General features: G+C 36.9%; 1 protein-coding gene across 1 annotated transcript in view; it reads left to right on the top strand.

The window, feature by feature from the left end:
- Cntnap5 (contactin associated protein family member 5) overlaps positions 1-24088 on the top strand; it is a 772002-nt gene that overhangs the window by 341330 nt on the left and 406584 nt on the right. The window contains exons 5-6 of the mRNA XM_047547046.1: positions 6543-6746; positions 15645-15829. Coding sequence (XP_047403002.1) covers positions 6543-6746; positions 15645-15829 — 389 coding nt within the window. The remainder of the gene's footprint in view (positions 1-6542; positions 6747-15644; positions 15830-24088) is intronic.

Raw genomic sequence — 24088 nt, 5'->3', positions numbered from 1 at the left:
ACATTTTTAAAGGTAATAATCTATCAAGAAACTCAAACACTACAAATAGTTTGATGTCCATAACCATATCCCAACTACAAATTAAGTTCCAAATGAGATAATCAGGACAAAACAATTATAATTCCACATACAATGATTATTTTTGTCAACAGCAATCAAAAAGAAAATGGGTCTTTATTATCGCCATTTTAAAATTTGCTTCATCCCAGTGAAGTTGGGATGACAAGTATTTCCCTTGTGTCTGGGGGAGGTATTAAGTATTCAATTGAGGAAACATTTAATCCTTCTTCAAAACCTTTCTTTAGCTTATGCTTCTCCATCTGTGAAATGGCTGATGCATTTCATGTGTGACTTAATTAATCTTGCAAATGTCTAGGGTATTTGGCCAAGTTCCCCTGGATGTGCATGCACAGAGTTCTCTTTCCCTGATGTGGTGGTAGGAGGAAATCTTCCACTGTCCCAATAGGCATGGTCTGTGCTCAGTAAAGAGACATTTCCTCACTACCCCAAGGAGCTTATCTGAGGGCTGCAGGAATGGCAACTCAAGTGGCTGGGCATGCTTCTGCAAAGGAAGTTACTCCTCTTAGTGTAACTCCTCTTAGAGGCAGCCAGTGCTAAAGGATGGAGAAGATGATGCAGCAGGAAGTCAGAGGGTGCTCAGGCAGCATCACTCAGGTACACAGGTACCACCGTTGGTCTTGGTCACTACCTTATTTCTTTAGTGTTTTGGAGCAATATAACCTTCTGGACACAGTGCTAGACTTAAAAATAATGCAGTAAATATTACATATCTGGTCCATGTCCAAATGGATGCACTGTCATTTTGGGTAACAGGACTACAAACAAATGAGGAAACAAACAAGTGCCAAATATCAATGTGAGGGTAATTATGAAAGGGATAGCAGCATGATTTGAGGGAAGCTATCACTATTGTGGGAGAGGGAATTTCTTAGGGAAAATTCAGGAATCTGAGTACCTGTATTAATCAGCTTTCCATTGCTGTGACAAAATACCTGAGAAAATCAACTTAAATGATGAAAGATTTATTTTGGCTTATTATTTTAGAGGTTTCAGTCCCATGGTTGCTTGACCTTATTGTTTTGGGCCTATGATGCAGCTGTATATCATGGTTATAGCACATGGTAGAACAAAGCTTCTCACCTCATGGTGGTTGAAGGGCAGAGAGAAATAAGAAGAGGCAAGATTCCCAATATCCCATTCAAGGCCACATCTTCACCAACCTAATCTCCTTCCATGCAGTCCCACCTCTTAAAGCTTTCCCCCCTCCTGATAACACCACAGGTCAACAACTGAACCTTTCTGGGAGATATTCCAGATCCAAACCATAAGTGGAAAATGAGCATGGAAGCTTCATAAGCAGAGAGCTCAGCTACTTAGCACACCTATATGATCTATATGATTAATATGGAGTAGGTGGGATTTCTAGCTCTACCACTTACTAACTGCATACTTTTTCATCTCTGAGCCAAGAGTTCCTCATTTACCAAATGGGAATATTAATATCTTCCTCATAGGATAATTGATATGGTTAGACAAATTCATGCAAAACAAAACAAAATAAACAGAATTACCAGGCTCATGGTATAGGCTTCATAGGCATTATCTTACCCACAATCACAAGTTGACACACACACATACTCATATGCACACACTAAAAGCTCAGTGTGTCTGCAGTAGAGTGAGTGTTGAGGAGGGAAATTAAGAATGAGAAGGGAAGGGTTACAGAGTCAGATCCTGTGGAATCTGGAGACTGAACTGACTTCTTAGTTCAAAGGAAGTTCACCAAAGGAATTTAGCAAAGGGAAGGAAAGTTTTTTCTTATATTTTATGAAGATGAGGAGATGTTTCAGTGGAGTTGGTAAAAGTTGAATCCAAGAGGTCAGTTATGAGGCTGTTTTAAGCACTTGGAAGGCAGTTAATGGTGACAAGAGCTTGAAACCATACCCACCCATGATGTTAGTACTCTGGAACCCCAAGCCTGAAAGGAATTTCTCCATGCCACATTCTTCATAGAGTCTTCATACCATGATTGAAAACCTTACTACTGAGTAATTCTTTTGGGCTACTAGAAGAATGAGGGGAGGGATGTTGTTAAATGTCATCTCTTGTCCAGGTGTGAGCTTTTGCTTTTGAGAGGTTTCTTTCTCCATTGCACAGATAGGAGAACTAAAACTTGGGGAAATCAAGAAATTTATTTCACATCTCCCAGCTATTAAGTAGCAAAATCAGAATGAAACACTGGTCTGTTTGGTTCGAACAATAATTTTGTTGTTGTTTCTCTTCTACCAGTGGGCTCAGTATTCTTTAACTCCCATGGACAATGACAACATGTAGATGTGTCTTTTTTGTGGAGACCTATGTCACCAACATATCTACCTCATCATTTAAGTCTCTAGACAGACATTGGTGATAATGGGATGTAGATCATAACAGTTGGGATGGATGAAGATGGAAATTAAATAGTACAGTTACTGGAGAAAGGAAGTTTCTGGAACTTGACTGAGAAATTCATGGTTTCATGAGGGATTTGTGTACAATGCTATCACACTATGAAATCATAAGATGAAACAGGATGGGGAAAATAGCAGCAAAATAATGAGTATCCATACATGTATGTGCACACACACACACACACACGCACACATACTTTATAAGATAAGCTTCCTTATTGCATTCTTATTGTAAGTTTAAATAAGTATACTGTTATGCATCATTTCATGAGGAATGAGAGTGAGGCTGATGGTTATGTTGTTGCAGAGTTGCCCCATCCAGGCACCAGATCAATAGAGGAGCTACTCTACAATGGGTTCCTGTCTTGTTTGTTCAGTGCTGTTTCCAGACCACAATAGGCAAGTTTGGTTCATGCTGTTTCACTACAGCATGTGTCAGGCATTGCCTGTCCTGTCCTAGACTCAGTGCTAAGTACTAATTGATATGTGGAGAATGGTGACAGAGGATAGGAAAATAGTGGCTAAGATGACCTCATGTTTGTGGCATGCCTGGTGCCTGGGAATGTTCCTGTGCAAGGGTACAGGATGCTTAGCTGCAGTGGCAATGCCCTGCAAGAGAAGGCTCTGTGCAAGAGTCCTATCACCTCTGACCTGATCTCAGGCACATAGCTCCTAGGAAATAGAGGAATTCTAAGATAGACAACCACAATGTTTCACCACCTCCACCACTCCTGAGCCTGCCTGCTTCACAGTAAATTTTAGCAATGGACTTTCTTAAGAGCTACACAAAACATTGCACTTTGCAACTGTGGATTGCAACTGTGGAAAAGCTACATAGATGTTGTAGTTTCTATAACTTTCCTGAATACAAAGAAAAATGCTTGCATAGTCTTTAACCTGATAATGAAACATATATAAATAAAGATTGGTGGCATAACTCTTTAGATCTGCATCTCCATCAGAGAGCAGCACTCCACTTGATTCCAGATGTTTATCTTCAAAATCTGCATTTCTGAGTCTTTATTTTTCTAATCCCCCATTGCCTCTCTCCGGAACCACAAGTTTGGCCACATTGGTTGCAGCAGATGGTGGCTCTTCTGGATCCGAACACAGGGGACCTTCTTCTATGACTAGATGAGGGGACGCTCCTGTGAGGCATGACTTATATCCTGGATATGATGACTGGTGGTTCTCTGGAGGTTTCTAATACAGTGGAGGTATCAATGAGTGGGCATAAACACAATTACTGAGGGATACTCTAACACAAACAGTGGTCAAAATCATGAGGTCTTCCTTGTGCTATGGGAATGCAAAATTGAAACACTGTATCTGCCCGTGACAGATGCAGTGGGACAAATGCTCCCATAAATAAATGTGGAATTTGAGTTAGTGTTTAAATGGTGCCCATGTGCTGTGTGTCTATAAGTCTACAGGAAATAAACACACTGGGAAACAGATTTTTCTACCCCTTCCTCTACAACTACCTTAGCCTCCTACAGTCCTGTGATGCACCTCATATCCTCATCCTATCATCCCCTTCCCTGAGACATTGGTTCCATCTCTTCCCACGTGTATCATTCAAGACCAGTATACTGACTGCTTGCTTCCTCTAAGAAAAACTCTCTAAACCTTCTCTGTTTTGAACTGGGTCAGTCTCCTCTGAGTGTGCAGGACTCTGAACATTCACCTTTACAAGCTCTGATGGGAGCTATGTGGTTGTTTAGCTCTCTGCTGGGCAATAAAGCTCCTACAGACTCAATTGCTACCAGAGTGTTGTGCAGTGGCAGACTGGAAGCAGTCAGAAGAGAGCAGGAGTATACAATACACACACCCTGCACACAAGCAGCATTTCAAGTAGCATGAGAAGCTGAAATGTGGCAGAATAGGAAACTGGAGGCCAACCTCACATCCCCTGGGCAGTAAACCATTGAATCAAAAATAAAATAGCAACATTTGGGGTGAAAAGGTGGAGTACTAGCCACTGGAGTTGAATACTTAGGAAATCAGGCCACCCAGTTTACCCAACAACCAATACTCCTACTACCTATTGTGGATTTAAAACACATATTGTGCCTGGCACAATGTCCTTGCTCTCTGTGTGTTATCACTTTATATGTATCACACAATTAGTATTGTGATATCATTTCTAATGGATATAAGTATCCCACTTATAGGTAAGAAAGAAATCAAGTCTTAAAGAGGTAAAGGTGAACAAACTAACAATCTATGGTTATCATAGACCAAAATCTGGGCTCTAACCTATGCCAGGGTACTCATTATTCCAGGATTGAGAGTAGTTGGCTTCCTGTAGATTTCATTTTGCTTCAGTTCAGAAGATAGGCACAGATGCACAGATGGGGTGGGGTGGGAAGATTTTGAGAGGGGTAGGAGTTTATGAAAATCTCCTTTGCATTTGGGCAGTTCCTTTTTACAATCTGGAGGCATGAGCAACCTTTTGATTATAAGCACTTAATTACATAGAAATAAATTGTGAAGTTGTGTTTTAAAATTAATTACAGAAAAGTCCGACTTCATTTTTCTCTTCATTTCAGAATTTTAAATTTACAAAGATATTTATTGATCCTTGGTCAAAATGTACTTAATGTATCCTTATGTATGCTCAAACTGAGGATTTTAATTTCTTAGCAAATAGTAAAAATTTGAGTTTTCCTGGATAGTGAATTTCAAATAAAAAGATCCTATCTGGTTCATGCACCCATTCACCTTCTCTTCACCCATGTAAGATGGAACATAATGAAACTGTTTCAAGACATAATGAAAAATTTTATATTTTTCTTATTATAAAATTGATCAAGGATTATAGTAAAAGTTTTTATAATAAAAATAGGAAAATACTAAAATAACCTATAATAGCACTCCCAGTTAAAGTCTCTATTGGCTTTTTTGGCCTACATTAGTCAGATGTCCATACTTAATGTATAAATTTGTTTAAAAGACTTTATCTTTTATCTTTAATGAAAACAGAACTGGAGGACACTGTGTTAAATGAAATATGCCAGGAACAGAAAGACAAGTACCCGCAGGATATAATGCATATGCGGAATCCACAAAGTTGGCCTCATGAAAGTTGAGAGCAAAATAGTGGTTAACAGAGACTGGGGAGGGGAGAAGGGAGACATGGGGACAGGTACTAGGCTGTATTCAGACAGGAGAAATAAATTCTGGTATTCTATTGTACTGGATGGTGAATATAGATAATACTAATATGCAATTTATTTCAAGGAAGCTGAAAGGAAAGATTTTGACTATTTTAACCTCAATAAAATTATAAATAGTTGAATAATTAGATATGCTTACTCCAATGTTTGAACATTATACAATGTTCATGTGTCAAAATATCACATAATACCCTGTCTATATGTATAATTTTATATCATTACTTGTGATAATAACAAAGTAAAAACTAATAATTAATAAATGTTTTTATATATAAGCACTATATTGATATATCAGCACAGGACAAGGCAGGAAAGATGTGGATACAATGTATTCACCTTTCTGTTCAAATACCAACTATTCTTCCTAGATATTGTTTTTGGCTGAACTCAGAGGAGTCCTCAGAATCTTCTGAACACAGGCCTCTGGGAAGACAGAATGACCTCAACCAGAGCTGGCATAATAAATTAGTTCTCTTTTTGATCTTCAGCCTCAAGACTGAGATGTGGAGATCAAATGGTTCCAACTGTCAGAAGCAAATTCATAAGAAAGATAAATCATGAGAGGTTGTTACAAACTAGGCATCTGACATTATAGCCTGACATAGGTACTTGTCCCCTCAAGCAAAGGCTGACATATCACTAATGAGAGTTTTTTATTTCCAGTATGATGATCAGTTCACTTTGACTCAGTGTGTGGTGGTTGCTTGTAAATGAATAATTCCTCTGAGTCTAATTAGGTTGGGTCTAGTCTATATGCTTCCTGTTGAGCAGGGACCTTCCAGAACTCAAGAACATTGCTGTGAATTGGACAATGCCTAAGATGGAAAAGCAGGGACAGGAATCATGAGGATAGGCACTGATTTTTCTTTTCCTCCTCTCTTTTTGTGCCCAGAATCAGATGTTGCTGACTTTGATGGTCGGAGCTCGCTTCTCTACAGGTTCAATCAGAAATTGATGAGCACACTCAAAGATGTGATCTCCCTAAAGTTCAAGAGCATGCAAGGAGATGGGGTCCTGTTCCATGGAGAAGGTCAACGTGGAGACCAAATCACCCTGGAACTTCAGAAGGGGAGGCTTGCCCTGTACCTCAACCTGGGTAGGATTGGGCTCTGCCTACTCCCTTCCCATGCCAGTCAAGAGAACTGCTCTTCATAACAGGTCACAGTAGCATACAAATACTAGTGCTTCCAGTACATCACAGGGGAATTCCTAAAATACAATCTAAGTGACCTATCACATTTACCTGGGGTAGAAAAGTACCATCATTTGAAATGCTTATACAGTAGATGGCTTTCTTTGACACATGCTGGTATCGCTTTGTAGAGGAAACTGCCAGTAAACCATTAGATATTTGTCTATCTACCTCTTCTCTTGTTATTTCTTTTAGTAACTCAAACTCAAACTTTAGCAAGTTTAAGCACATGTGTACTATAATGAACATGCCCACAATCTATTGCATTAGGCAAAGTTATGAAAGATAGATTTTAGGGGAAAAATGGAGGAGAAATACTTAAGTTTTTTTGGTTGTTTCTTCAGGAGTTGGGGAGAGAGGGAGGTGATATATGTAAGAGTTGAAAATATAAGCTCTGGGCATTCCCTTTTCTTCTTAATGGAAACCTTGTTTTCTTTTTGTGACCTGGCTGTGCCCAGTGTGAACTGGATTTGTCAAATGCCAGCAAATTTAGGGCAGAATGCCCTCCTGCTTCCCAAGGAGTTATGACCTGAACCCCCTGTTGTGGATCAGCTTTTGCATGGTTTGCCATCACACTGCAGGCAGGTCTGTATTTCATTGTAGTGGGCTTCCCTATCACAGGGAAGGAAAGAGGGGACTCAGACTCCTTTAGTGATCAAATGAGGAAGAGTAAGCAAAGTGCAGAAGGCAAGGAGCAGAGCTCCCTAAGATGCAAAGGAAAACCAAAAAGATACATCTGTAGGTGAAAACAAAAACTCAAAATACAACAAAACAGCAAAAAAGACAAAGTAAAGAGAAAGTAAGTGGCCATTTCATATAAGAGTGTCACCACTCAGGCCTTCCAGTTGATATTTATTAATATTAAAGGGAGGGGAAGAGAATGATCTTTATTGTTTATTTATCAAATAGCAACAGAAGAAAGACATAACAGATTGCAGTTTTTAAACTCAAGTTGCATGGGAGCCTAGAAAAATAAAAACAGCTGAATATGTTCCAGCAATTAGCAGGAGAGTCATAAGGAGGAAGAGTGACATTCTCATCCATCACCCTCAAATCCAAATAAAGTGGTTCTTTATTTTGAGGAATTTCTGAGGGATTTCTTGAGCTTTGTGATGAGCAGGGTGGCAGGAAAAACATACAGAATCCCTAGTTCAACTCATAAAATTGGCATCTTTAGCCAGATGCTTAAAGACATGCAAAGTGTGGTGTTCAAGAGATAGTCTTTGATGTCTCCTATTTCCATTATCTAATTGCCTCTACTGTGTCTGACTTGAACAGAGTAAGTTCTACAGTGAAATTGACTAGGTAGTTCTCTTTGACTTACTTTCTCAGGGTAGAACATTGATTTTTATCCAGACTACTCAATGGGAAAGACATTTCTTCTTTCCATAAGGGGGTTAGAGTGATTCCCCTTCCTAGTTTTTGCACATCTCATTCAGCTTGCCCATGGCAATTCGCCCTCTACAGAATGACAATGGCCAGAACCCACACAGGCAGGTGGAGAATCAAAGAACACAAGAATTATGTGACTGGTGAACTGTTGGTAAGAACTAAACAAGACATCAATAGTACACTCAGGTCACTCATCCTTACAAGAATTTATTGCCTTTGAACTGAGGCAGAATGTTTGGACGATCCCTAAGATGAACAGCTGGAATAGAATAAACACATGCAGACCTGATGTCCTTTGGGTGCCAAGTGCAACAATTGGAGACTGAATCCCTCAATTGCATGATCAGCTCATTGAGATCTCGGTGATCTTTCACAGCCTCCAAAGGGTCAAATGAACACTTACTTCAGCTCTTTTGATATTCAGTCATTTTAATGAGCCAACTCACACATATTTATGGAATGTTCATCATATTTCCTGGAAGATAATTTTTCTGATTGCCATTTTTTTAAAAGCCCATAATCTTGCTCTGTATTAAATATTCCATATGTGTTTACATACATGCACATATTCTCACACCTATATGTATACATGAACATTATATATGACATTATATATGAATATGTATACACATATATTTTATTTAAATTATACTACACTTATGTATGATTTTTTAAAATGCATAAATGCATTCTACTGTCATATATAACTAATTAGAACAAATAAAAAATAAATTAATTTAATTAAATTTAAAAATTACAAGGCAATACTACACATGACGTCTAAACTCATTAAGTGACTACAGTTACTTAAAATCACACTGCTGCATAGCTATAGACTTTGCCCAACCTATAAACTGCCATAAAACAATTATATCTTAAGTACCAAGGAGTCTATATTCTTGAGTCTGATTGTGAGAAGAGTGTTCAGGATGGGATATTGGTAGCCAAGATTAACTTTGAGTTATCTGGAGATTTAATGATAAAGAGGGGAGGTAGACTGGCATTGCAAAGTGTCAGTGAGAGGAATTGTGCCACATTTCTGTCATTTATGTAAAATGAAGAGGTTGAACACATGCATTAAGTCAGGGCCTGAGCTGAGTTAAAAGTTGGATTTGCCAGTTCGAGCCTAGTAAAATAATTATTTCTACTTTTAACTCTGTAGTATTTATATAAACTGAAGTAACTATGAATCATTAAAAACCATATAACATGAGCATGTTAAGATAACACTTTCCTAAGGTAACAAAGTCACAGAGAATAATATAAATGAGGATTCAGAGTTGAACAAAAGTATTTTTATTCATTAAAAAGACATGGATTTCATTGTTTTATTGGTACACAGAGATTTGCCTGATTTGAAGGTCAGGATCACTGGAGTGGCTTGTTTCCTGTCAGTTTCTTTTTTCTTCAGTGGTCTGACTTGGGTCCTTAGAAGACTGCTCATGAGTCTTGCATACAATCAAGCAAGGGTATAGGGGTGACTTTCTGGAACTGTGTAGCCTATGGAGATCAAATTTGCCTTCTCACTCTCTATCATGGCCCTCCCCTTCTATAGGGCCCCCTTTCCATCTGCCGTAACTGTCGGCTTTACAATCCATCCAAGTATTTTCGGAGAGCCTGCATTTCTACCAAGCAGCATAGCCTACGATGTTTGTGCAGAGGGGCGTAGATAGTAAGAATACAGGCAATCAGGGAAAATGTGAGAATCATTTTTTTCAGTAAGAGTAGCGGTGAGAATATTAACTTTGAAATCAGATGAAGCTGGTTGTAACTCTAATTCTTTGTTTCCTTGTGTAAGTCGTGTGACTTTTTGGAGACAGGCCTGTTGACAGAGTTGTGATCAGGAATAAATGAAACACTGTATGTGAAGTATACCTTATGGGAGATGCTTAATAAGTACAAGCAGATTCAGTATTGATAATCTGACAAGTCAAAGGTGGGAGGGACAATTCCAAAGGCCCTGTAGAGGCAGGCACAGGGAACTTCACGTGAGTGACCACCTGTTTCATCAAAGCAAATGAATCCCCTTCCAAGAACAACTTTGGCCAAAATGCCATCTAAATAAGGGTTCTCATGCCCTTTTTATCAGGCTTTCTGAAATTCACAGTCAAGGTAAGTTAATGTGGCATTCATGTATAAACTGTTAAGATAAGTCTAGACAAGAATATTTAATAAAACAATGAATTTAGGTGAAAAGAGTGCTACATGATACCCTTAATTAAAAAAGAAAATGTGACTCCTAAGGAAAGTGAGGGCACTGACATGTCTATCCACAGCTTTTTGTGGGGAGGGGCCAAATAAAAGATAAACTTAAAATTGCAAGCATTTCAAGTTTTATATATAATTGTTATGTTGCTTAGGGCCTTAGAGAGTTCTTTTATCAATTCATTTTAACTATATCTCAAACCAAGTTTTTATTTAATTGGAATAATTTTTCCTTATGTTTCTGGCCCAAAAGTTACCTTCTTCATGATTTTATCTCTTTTGTCCTTCACAATTATCCATGAAAACTTTTAATACTGCTTTAATAAACTGGAAACTATTTAAAACTAAGTAACAGAAACTCAAGTGCCACTAAGATAAAACTTGAAATAGATATTCCAAGATAAAAAATGTGATCATTTCCTGAGAATTAAATTTTTGTTATAATTTGTAATAATGAATATTTCTAGATGTTTCCATTCCTTCTCAATGATTTGCAGAAATTCTGTTTTCCCAATTGTTTAACCAAACCAGCATTCACTTCACTTGTTTTAATACAAAATATCTGGGTTTTAGTGTGGAATACCTAGAGGAGAGGGAAAATTAAATTCATTTCTGTTTTCTCTTTCTTGGTTAATTAGAAAGCACATTGTGGGCTATGCATACAGTTCAGTGGTAGAACATCTACCTAGCAAGCTTAAGGCCCTGGGTTCAATCCCTAGCACTAGGAAAAATAAATTAACTTGCAATTCAGGAGATTTCAATAATTTATACATCACTGATGTATTGTTTTAAATGAAGCAGCTGTGCAGAGTGAAGATTTTGTTTTTAATGAGATTCATTTTTCCCATTATCAAAACTAGTTATGCTCAATCTAAAATACAAAAGAAAAAAATGCACTGTGGTAAATGCGTTATTGAATTATATCTGCTCATAATACTTTTTTGTGCCTCTTTTATAGCTGTGTTTAGGTTATATTTATCATGTTCTGTTCTAATTCTATATATTTTAAATCAGCAAAGTATAAATTATTAAACCTTTTATTTATTAAATGTTATAGTTTATTTTATTAAAAAGGGTATTCACTAAGTATATTTTAACATGATATAAATACTTCATAAACATTACTTGTTGGCTATATTAAAGTCTATTTGGTGATTCTAGCTTTATATAAGATATTTTGTTCCTCTTTCCAAATTATTGGACATAATCTCCAGTTTTTAAATCACTAACCATTTAAAATTTTCTTTACCACATTTCAATGTTTTCTTAAGATATATTTCCAGAAAGTGAATGACTAGATGAAAAGTCATAAATATTTTTAATGCTCCTCAATACTTATTAACATGTTATTCCAAAATACTAATGGGATTCAATTTTGCATTATCTCCAGGCAGTAAAATTATCGAATAAATAAATGAACAAGATAAACAAGGAGAAATGATAACCTGCTTTTAAGGAAAAAAATCAATGAATTGCTTTATGTATTCATAAAATTTCATGAGCTATGTTACATGAAATGATAAGTGTGTTAATTAATGTTTATGGTTTCATTAAATGCAGTAAGGAATAAGTCATCATTTATTTAAGATGTGTACTTTTATTCCCCTAAAATGTTAAAAAAATACGGGGAGAAGAATTATTGGTTGGAATGATGGTAGTTCTGTTTTCTGAGTATGAGTTAGGACATGGGAGAGGAAGGGATGAACTTAGACCTTGGGAAAAATGAGGGTGGGACTATAGATGCTGGCTCCCCTTCCCACAGGCCAGATTCACATGATAGTGACCATGATAGCAATGGATGCAAGAAGCCTGTGGTGGCAACAACCAACTTAAAACTTACTACTTGAAGTTTCAGGATTTAAAGATCTCAATCTGTGTGTTGAGAGAAACTTAATCTCATCAACCTACCAAACCATTCATCTGACCTAGCAGCTTTCTCCTTACATTTTAAAATTATACATGTTATGCACATTTCCTTAAATAATTGCAAAGGAAATTCAAAGTAGTATATTTAAAACAATTAAGTAATCATCTAAAAATATAAAATAAACTAGAACTATGCCTTATACATATAACAAAATAAATTTCAAATGGAAGTAAAAGAAAATTTGGGAAAATTCTACAATGTTCTTGAAATAGGGAAAATCTTTTACACTGTAACATGAATCCAGAAACCATAAAAGAAAAGAAAAATGATGGACTTTTAACACAAAAATATGTCAGCCGTGAATAAAATGAATAAACAACCAAAAACAGAAGCAACATCCAAAATAGAATAAATAGGGACAACAAAAAGGTGTTGCCAACATTCTTATTACAGACAGCAGGCTAAATAAAACTAATAGAAAAATAAATAAACATGAGATAGGAGGAGACAGTTCACAGAAGAGAAAACAAAAATGAAAAGATTTTCAACTTTATTCATATTAAGAGAAGTGTATGTGAAAATTAGAAATATCATTGTTTTACCTATCAGAGAGGCAAAATTTTTTAGCTAGCATCTAATTTGTTGGGAAGCTTATGGTGAAAGAATTCTCATACTTACCGTCAAGAGTTTAAATAGCATTAACAGAGGACAACTTGACAGCAAGAATCAAATTCTCAAACAACTGCCAAAATAACCTTTCACCACATATAAATACAATAAAGGTATTGTGTTCATTTACAACTAAAATGCATATTAAAAAATAACCTTTCTTCAATGTTAAGATGGACTAAAAATCTCTGATTTACTACTTTGTCCATGTTCCCATTCCTTAGAGATACAATATAAACTATTCAACTTATTGCACAAAGTCTTAGATCATGGGTTCTAGGTCTTCCAGCTACCTTTGGCACTCTGCTGCTAAGATAGTTCTCCTACTTTCTTATGACTTTTGAGTGTTGGCATATGCTTTTCTTGGCTGGGTAACAAGGCTTCTTCTTCTGTCCTGAACTCCACTCATTGCTGCTCTGTAAAAAGGCCTTCCCAGATTTTCAGGCTATATTTTCATAACTCTTTTCACCAACTATTGTTTATCTCCAGGACACTTTAAAATATATTTCATTAGGTCATTTTAATTATACATAAGAATGAGATTATTTCTGACATATTCATATGTGCACATAACAAAATTTGATCAATTTCATAATCCTCTACCTTCTTTTTTCCTCACTCCTTCCTCTACCAGGTCTCTTTCTTCTACTCTACTGATACCTTCTAATATCAAGAGATCCCCTCTCCCCATACTTTTGTTTTGCTTTATTCTTCTTTTATTCTCTGTATCTTCCACGTATAAGAAAAAAAACATGACTCTTCACTTTCTAAGTCTGGCTGATGCTGTTTTAACATAGTACTCTCTAGTTCCATTCATTTTTTTGCAAATGGCAAAACTTCATTCTTCTTGAGGGCTAAGTAAAATTTCATTGTATATGTATACAACATCTTTCTGATCCATTCATCTGTTGATAGACACCAAGACTGGTTCTATAGCTTGGCTATTGTGAATTGTGCTGCTATCAATATGGGTGTGCATGTATCATTACAGTATGCTGACTTCAGGTCTTTGGGATAAACATTGAGAAGGTGTATAAGTCATATGGTGGCTCCATTCCTAGTGTTTTGAGGAAACTTCATACTGTTTTTCACAGTGGTTGTACTAATTTACCAATAGTGTCTCTAGTGTTTGTTATTATTTATAGTCTTGATGATTGTCAAGGACACTTTTTACAGATGTATCTTTTGAGGGTCTCCACACTAAGACCTTTAGAGAGGGCAGAACACCTTTTATAATTCTGTATCTCCTTTATAGATCAGCTGCACTGTGACTAGCACAGGTAGTTTATAATACCTTTGGAGAGGATGGAAGGAGAAAGGAAATACAAATATCTATTCATTCATCAGCATAATCTATTAAATGGTGAAATCTCAAAAGCTGTGGAACAAATAAACAAACCAACAAGACAGAGCTAGGTACTAATTCACCAGCTCTCATTTTCCAATTATGATAAGTTTGGTGTCCCCACCCGCGCTCCTATAATGAAGCAACAAAGTGTTCTTCAGTGAGGAAGCAGTGCCTTTGGGCCATACTGGAGGTGGGAGTAAACAGCCTACGGGGAGATGGCAGCTCCTGCCCCCTTAATGTCATACTGTTGAACAGGCTGCTGCTGTTGTGCTGAGAAAACTCATGTCACAGGAGAGAAGAGACACAGTTTTCATTTCCTAAGAAGACGGAACAAGTAAAATATTTTCCAATTTGAAAACCTATATACAAGTAAATATTATTTATATTTAGTTGTTTATTTTGCTAAGGTTGAAATCAAATCTGTCAGGGGCATGGGGCTATGGATGGTGATAGCTGTGATCTATTTGGTGGAAAGATACATCCAGAGACTTCTATAAAACTGGAGGTGGGAGAAGGGGAAGAGAAAGCAGGCCAACTTGAGAGAGAAATTACTCTACACCTGAATCTCCCACATCACCCCACAGGCGGTGTTGAGGTCTTATTGACACATAAGATCCATGCCATGATCACTACCTGTGATCAGAGTGCAAAGGATCAAAACAGAACTGGCTTCAAATTCTCACTGTACTTCTGAGGTGTCCTTGCTTACCTGGCTGAGCCTCAGATTCCTTATTTGTAAAATGTGGATAATAATTTTCCATTACACAATTGAAGTTGGAGGTATTAGCTTCCTACTTAACTACTGTGCATACAAGTGGGCACTGGAGGGTGGCAGCTAGAATGATTAGCTCCTCACCCTTTCCTCTGTCCACAGACTTATCTAACTTGATGCACCACTGAGCCCCCTTCTCTCTTCCGAAGTTCTCCCTCCCTCCCAAGCCTGGTTCATGATCTGCCTTCTCCACTCAAAAGATTCTCAAACTCAAAGAATGTGTATTATTTCTTAAAACTGAAACCCTATTTCCAATTTCATTTTTGAGGCCATTAAGATATAGAGTTCTTTTTACTATTTAAGGGTTCCAGTCATGGAAACATTCATGTCTGAAAGCAGGGTGTGTATGGTTTGAGTTAGAGTTCAGTCTTAGAATCTGTGGGCAGAGGCTGTTACTCCTTCGCAAGCCCTGCACAGTTGTAGATTTGTCAAAATGCAGTCGCTCTTTACTTCTAGGGTAGAGAGTGTGGGGTCGTGTTCACAGAAGGTTTTAGTATTCCAAACTGCCCTCAGAAAGAGATGCCATCTTCCCTTCTTCCTTCCTCACAGATGACAGTAAAGTTCGACTCAGCAGCGGCCCGCCCTCAGCCATCCTGGGCAGCCTCCTGGATGATCAGCACTGGCACTGGGTCCTCATTGAGCGGGTGGGCAAGCAGGTGAACTTCACAGTGGATAAACACACACAGCACTTCCGGACCAAGGGTGAGGCAGATGCCCTGGACATTGATTATGAGGTGAGTTGATTCTTTCTGCACATCTGTAGGTCATTTTCTCAAAAGGAGTAAGAAAACTAGTAAACAGAGCCATTCAGAGGGCACTGAGGAATCTCACCCTGGGATTTACCTCCCCTCCATCTATGCAAACAGATTACAAGGAGAGGACTACAAGAATCTGACCAGTAGTGGAGGTTGCCAGTGAGCTACCAGCTAACTGTGTGTGTTAGACTCTGCTGATTTCCCTATTACTATGTGTGTATGTGCATGCACATGTATGTGATTGCACACTTGTAACCTTTCTGTGTTATTGTCAAGTCCCTTGATTAAACATAGTCATTCTTCAACTTCAATTAAAACAACTTCAATTCAGCTGGATCAATAGAAATTAAACATAGAAATTAAAAATAAGATCTCCAGGAGTCTAAAATCTGGACTGAAATCATTAGCCTTTACATTCATTTCAGTGCAGACATTTGACTAATATACAAGGAAAGCTATTTCTTCCCTGTTCCCTTGTAGAAGAGCCAAAGTGAAATGCACTGGATGAACACTGCAAAAGAGATTGCACAGAGCTCTGAAATGTGGTAACCAAGAAGTAGCTGTTTTGCTAGTAGTACAGTTCAAGAAGTGTCTATTGTAACCTTATAGGCTTGATGGTGGGCTCAGAGGTGACTGAGTCCAAGTCCTTGCACTGGAGAAGTTTACAGTCTATTACTCATCATAAACCAATGGAGAACAAGGAGGTGGAAACTAAAGGGGCAGGAAGTCCTGGACACTGAGAGAATATTGAAGTCAGCCTAGAAAATGGCAGAAACCTCCCAGCAGGAGACAGTGCTGAATCCTGGGAGAATCAATTTAACCCCATGTAGAAGGTCAGAAAGGCACACCAGGGCATAGAGCATGAAAAGCTATCAGTCCTGTGCAGTATTTGTGGGATTTAAAACAATAAGCCAATAGGGGTTGGTGGAGTCAATTCAATTCATGAGGGACAAATATTAGATTGTCAGAGATTCTGTGAGTTGGCTGGTAAACACAATCATTAAAAGTTAAGTTGCATAAACTGACAATTAAGTAAAATATTATAAAAGGAAATAAATCATTAATTTCTGAATATTTGCCTTACAACTATTGATCTATCCATCACCTAACTACATGAACTGTTTAAGTTTTTTATAAATATTCTGTTGATGTAGTAAAAATACTCTGCATTAGGTAGCTACAGCATATCTCTTCCCAATTCCATGTTCGTTGATTTTCCTCTAATAGCTTGATATCTACAATGGAGGAAAAATTTATACTATCAAATACAATGAATCAGGGTTTGAGTCACTGTTTTGTGAATTGTCTAAACCAGGGGTCAGCCAACTCTGACATTAAGACTATTTTACTATGATGCCTTTGGGACAAATTTTTACATTTTTAAAGACTTGTACAAAAAAATAAAGAATATTTAAGAGAATGATACCATATGTGACTGCAGACTAAATAGTAAAAAAAAGTATATAAAAATCAACCAATTAAAAAAATAAACTAATTAGATGAAACTTAATGATAAAACTTACTGTATGGTGTATTTATAAATTGTGTGTTGCACACTGCTTATAAGAGAATGATCTTACGTCTTTAGACACACACGCATTTGTACATATCTCTGCGTGTGTCAATGACCCTGCCCTGGACATCCAGTTGTCAAACACTTATCAATTCTCCAATTAAGGCAGAGGATAGTGAGAGATAAATCTTAAGATTAGGCAAGCATGGGGTGGTGAAGGGACATGTGAGCCTTGTTAGTGAACTTATATTATCGAGAATAAAGAATCACTTTTGCAGGGTGGTAACACAGCAAATTTCATGTTTTATTTCTTTATTTATTCTAAAATATTTTTAGTTGTAGATGGACACAATACCTTTATTTTATTTATTTATTTTTATGTGGTGTTGAGGCTCGAACACAGTGCCTCACACATGCAAGGCAAGTGCTCCACTGCTGAGTCCCAGCCCCAGTTCCAATTTCACATTTTAGACTAGCAATTCTAAATGGACCAATTCAGGGCCAGTCCAATCAGAAACCACTGGAAACTTGTTGAAAGTGAACATACTCATGTCCCCCCCTTTTTCACTGAATCAGAAACCGTGGTAAAAGACTCAAAAGTTTGCTTAGAAGTCCTCCAGGGAATCCTGAAGTTTCCTGACACCTCAGAACCACTGTCTCAGAGTAGTAGTCCTGAATGTTATGTGCAGCTTGGGTTTGCAGGTGGGTGGAAGGAAGGTGTTCCTGAACAGAGAGTAGGAAACCTTGTGGAGAGACAATTTCAGTCGCTAGTGGAGTAGATAACACAACAGCGGAGATGGAGATCGGTACTTGAAAAATTAAGAGCTGGCCTGCTTTTTTTCAATCACCATTACAAACTTAAGAAAAATCTCTTCTTTTGATCCTAAATTTACTTAAGTATAATGTTGATAAGGTATGCCATTCATTAACTTCAAAAGAGAAATTGTCATTCTTTGACTCAGAATGCTAGATGCTGGAATGATATTTTTGAGTTGTTGAAAATTGGAAGTCTCTGAATATCCATTGCTCTTCTTTGTCAAGTTGCTTAATTGATTGAAAGCACAAAGAGAGCAAAGTGAACACACTATATTAAAATTACCAGAAAGCAAAGAGAGGTCTTTTATGAATTTGAAAACAACAATAACAAAAAAAAAACACAAAATTATCACTCAGTCTTATCAACTCCCTGAAATACTTTCCCTCTCATGTCTAAGGGGATGATTCTAACTTTCACCATTGCCTGACTTAAATGACTACCAAGCCTCTGTTTACCTATGATCTCTTGTGTATAGAATCTGTATGTGATCACAGCTGAGTGACATTGAAATGAATGTCAGCATTCCGGGAAACGAAATTCAATGATGTCACTCAATTTATAAAATTGGATCCAATTTCTTCAGGGCATGTGTTGCTGTCTTGATGCCTTATAAAAAATACTTCCTAGGAAAGAAACACCTTGAAAAGTTCCTCCCAAGCAACCTCTGCTTCAGGGGATGCAGTCCTTTCCTAGATTGTGTAGCCAGGTTTCTATAATGATCATAAAAGAAGACAGATTGACTGTTATAGCATTGGGAGAAGCTGACTGTACTGGAAAACAAGAATTATGTGTTCAGAAAAGTCTCTAGCCTTGAAGATGCACTTGAAAGGGTATGTGAAGAAGAGAGAGCACAGGGAAGAGAGGGCCATGTTCTATTTACCACTATTCCATGTAGTTGTGTTAACCAGGGAAATGCAAACACACAACTCTGGTTACTCCGGTTGGAAAGAACAGAGCTAAACAAGATATTTAAATCTAAGATCTGCTTCATTGCAGAGCTATCTATTGATGAGGTTTGGCTTCTGCCATGAGCCCATCTGTGCATACATGAGGCCAGCTAGAAAGATGACTGATTTCATATCCTCAGGCTCCAATGACCCATCATCAGACCATGTCCTCCTATTGTAGAGCTGTCCTCTATCCAATTTTATGTCAAGGCTAACTATATGATACAAACCTATGTTCCTTTTCAGATTTTACCATAAAATGTTGTAGTATTTGACAAAGAAAGTACAGTGGTCCCCATTCTTCATCTTAGACTGTCTTATGGCGGTCAATGAAGCGATATGATGACTTTCTATGAGGCAACTAGCCTTGTATTTGCCATGGTAAGACATGAGATTGCTTCTCTTCCAACCTAGAAGGTGAACACAGACAAGGGCTCATGGAGACCTCTGTCAAAAAGATAAGCAGAAAAAGGATGTAGATTCTGTATTTTCCACTGGAATGTCTTCCTTGTTCACATCATTTAACCCATGTGATTTTTCTGAATGCTGTGAGAGAGACCATAGCAGTTACTTTTCTTTGAGCCTGAAGCAGAAGGGCTTTAGAGAAGACATATTTTTAGGTCCTGATTCCTCTGATACCCCTGTAATTGAAAAAGTCCTTTCCTTCTAATAGCACTAGGTGGCTCTGTTTTGCACTGCAATAAGTACCCAAACTCTAAAAATTTGTTTTTAAAACAAATGATTTACATGTTTCCACTCTATAAATACCAGAAAGCATTTGATAAAATACAAAATATATTTTAATAAAATTTCTTAGTTTAAAACACATATACAAAACCCAAAAACTAGATTAAGATCCTTACATATTTAAAAATACATGTGTGGTATATCTTCAAAAATGAGATTGAAGGTTTTTAAAAATGAGATATTGTTTTAGTCAGCCTTTTCACTGCTGTGACTAAATCATCTGACCAGGATAATTATAAAGGAGAAAAGGTTTATTTGAGAGCTCAAGGTTTCAGAGATCTTAGTCCATAGAAGGCCAGATCCATTCCTCAGGGCTTGAGGTGAGTCAGAACATCATGATGGAAGAGGGTGGTGTAGGGAAGCAGCTTGCATCATCAGAAAGAGGAGAGAGTCTCGACTCACCAGATACAAATATATATATATATATATATATATCCCAAAGCCACACCCCAATACCCACTCCTCCAGCCACACCCTACCTAACTCCAGTTACCACCCAGTTAATCCTATTAGGGTTTAATTTACTGATTAGGTTAAGACTTCCAAAATCCAATCATTTCTCCTCTGAACCTTCTTACATTGTCTTACACATGAATTTTTGGGGGACATTTCACATTCAAACCGTAACAGATATATTTTCATAATCTAAAAGGTCTTTCTAAGTATGATGTAGATTTCAGGAACCTGGAAATAAATACATGAAAAATTTTGTCTATATAAAATGAGAAATAAATAACTTATGCTTTCATAAAAGCTGTATGTTTAATAATACCACACTTCACCAAATAACTAGAAAAAGTACTTCAAAAAATATTATACTATTATTAATAAACTAACCTCCCTACATTTTTGAAACAAATATCCCACTGAAAAACAGGGAAAGAACATGAGTTAAAAAAATGACTTTCATGTGTACAAAAGGATGATCAAACTCACTAATTATTAAAAAAGAAAGAAAAATAGGAAGAAATGTCAATTCATGCTCCTATCTCTTGTACATATATGACTGCATGACTGATGTGATCCTACAATACATATAATCAGAAAAATGAGAGATTGCACTCTATTTATGTATGATCTATCAAAATGTATAAATGCATTCTACTGTTAAATACAACTAATTAGAACAAATAAAAAAAATTTTAAAATTACAAAGACCAACACTTTATAATCTGCCACAATGGCATGGATATGAAGACACCAAAACAATATTGTATATTGTCATTGGCTTAATAATTAATGTAATATTTAAAAAAGGATAATATCATTCAAAATTGGGATAAGTTTTCTTTCACTACAACTTTCTGTTTCTAGCAATTTTCCTACAATTATCAACTAATGTGTGCAATAGGTTATGTGCTGGGAGTAATATAAATAGAAAATTTCCCCAAAATCCTTCAAAAGTAATTGATGACATATTATGAAATCTCAGCAGAAGAGCAGCTCTTCAGTGCCTACGTGACCTTGCACTGTCCACATAGGCGACACAGCCTCAAGTTCATATCAGGGCTCATCTAAGTTTTGACAAGATGTTCGGTGGTCCAACTGAGACATGAAAAGCTGGGAAGGATCTGCCCAGAAACACTCTTCCACTTGCCTCCTTATCCCAGGCAGACTGTTATGGGATAGTTTCTAATAACCTCCCCATTATGATAAGGTGTAAGATTTTCGCCCTGTCCTCCCAGAATAAACCTGCATCATATAAACTTGTTTAAATTGTGACCTACAAATGGCTGCTGAGGAATGGAAATCCAAGCTTATATGATGGTCATCTATCCCATTTTCTTTAGGGGCCATTATTTTAGGTGTGGGGGGCAGGAACCAAGACAGTTGCAAAGTTTGTGTCTTGTTTTATTGTTGTCTGTGCAAATTGAAAACTGTCAATCTAAAAATGATTCTTGTATCTTTAAAAATTTTTTTTTTATTTTTACAGACTGAATTTTGATTCATTGTACACAAATGGGCACAACTTTTCGTTTCTATGGTTGCGCATGATGTAGATTCACACCATTCACGTAATCATACATGTACATAGGATAGTGATGTCTGTCTCATTCCACCATTTTCATACCCCCCTCCCTTTCATTTCCCTCTACGTAATCTAAAGTTCCTCCACTCTTCTTTCAGCCCCCACCACCCACCCCCGTTATATATCATTATACATTTATAAGGGAAAACATTCAGCCTTTGGTTTTTGGGATTGGCTTGAATCTTTACCAGGTGATTAGTCAGATGTTGGCCTTGAGTTCACTTCATGTGAGGATGCTTGACAGACTTGTACAAGAGCAGCACTCATTCATGACACAGACAGTCCAATATGTTCGGATTTGGAAACTCTTAGTATTAATTGTTCAATGAGAAGAAAAATCAATAATGCACCAATTAAAAAAAATAGAATTTCCTTACAAGACAAAATTTTCCTAGTCTTAGAAAATAAATATTTCATGAAAAATGTAAAAAGGAAAAAAGTACAAAAGAAAAATCAATGCGTAGTACAATATAAATAGTGTATGTTTAAAAATAGAGATTACATAAACTTGAAAACATGTGTAAATAGAAAAAATTTGAAGGATGCTAAAGAGACTGGTAAGACAGAATCTCAAAGAGTGGGATAAAACAGGAAGAATTTTTTCTTACTATATGCTCTCCTTCAACCTTTGGTTTCACATGCAAAAAAGGAATATTTTAAGAAGCTGAGGCAACAAAACTAATGCATGATTTAAGAAATGGTTCTTATATTTGTTTTTAACACCACATGCTACTTTATATCACAGTTTGCTTTCAAAACTACATTGCTTTGCAATCTATAATTAAATTTACTTAACTCTTTTTTGTGTTGTCTATCTTGTCCTCCCCACAGCTCATTAAAAAGGCCTCATTAAAATGACCAAGATTTTTCCTTTGCTTTGATTTATTTCTGTAGAATTGTGACTGGTGTAGAAAACACAGTATGTAAACATTTGTTGAATAAATGAATGTTTTTATGCGAATCACAAATAATATCAATCCGAGACCTACTTTTCCTCCCATGCTCAGACGCCACCTTTGCTGCTGCCTTACCACTGCTTGGCATGGCCTAAAGGACACTTCTTTTACAACTATGGCATGATTAAGGGCTGAATGGACATCATAAAACTGTTGATTTGGTGATCAAAATAACTACAGATCACTAGGGAAACTGTTTTCAAGATCACGAGAGAGTATAATTGTTATCGATTCTTTCTTTCTTTGGAAACTCAGTTTCAAGGCTAACACACAGGAGGACATCAAGGTGAAGAAGAAAACTGAAGAAAATAAAATAAGGAAATGACAAAGGAAAAATGAAAAAGAAAATCATTCCTATTATGTGTGGCAGTTGCGATCATTGCTTAACCTCTCAATAATCCCTATCAAGGAGATTATCAACTCCTACATCACAAATAAAAACCTAAAAGACAGTACAAAATTGTTAAGTCCCACAATCCCTATTGTCCACTAACCCCCTCCCCATCCAACATTAGGGCCAGGATATGAGACCAGGTCTGCAGTCCTTCAACCAGAATCCATGGGATGGACAGACTCACTTAAGGAGGTAGATTCAGTTCCCGGAGGCACAGGCACAGATTGTGGAACTGATTCTGGGCTCTGTCTGTGTATAAGATTTGAAATCACTTTATGGGCTTCCTCCTTTTGCTTCTAGTTCTCAATTTAAAAAGACTGTGAGTTGTGGACCTTCTAAATTTACATTTCCTCAGGTTTTAAAGCAAGGAAATGAGATATGAAGACTTCCTGGTAGTGTGCATTAAAAGGAAACCAATTGCATTGAATATGGTCAAGGGAATCTTTCAGTACCAGTATTATACAAAAAAAAATCATTGTCTTTATTAACATGAAATCGAGGAGCAAATGATAATGTATCTTCTTGTTTAATATGCTTCTATTAGGAAGATGGCAGTATGGTTTAATTAGCCTGCTCCTTCTAAGGGGACGTGGCTAAATAAGCATTTGAAAACTGGTTAAATTTGGGCTCAAGTAATATAATCATCAGTAAAATAATATACAGTTATCCAGGACCTTCTTGGATTCTCATAGAGCCTGATGCAATAGTGTAAATGGAGAACTATGTACCTTAATCCAAAAATTTAAAGAGTTACAAAGCAAGCTAACAAACTATTGAATTAAATATGATCTACTCCCCAGCTTGGTAAATATTCCTTCATGGGCAAAGCCCACAG

This window comes from Sciurus carolinensis, chromosome 3 (genome assembly GCF_902686445.1).
Source record: "Sciurus carolinensis chromosome 3, mSciCar1.2, whole genome shotgun sequence".
In the NCBI taxonomy this organism is placed as follows: Eukaryota; Metazoa; Chordata; class Mammalia; order Rodentia; family Sciuridae; genus Sciurus; species Sciurus carolinensis.
Note: the sequence above shows the minus strand (reverse complement) of the source record. Positions and strands in the feature narration are given on the sequence as shown.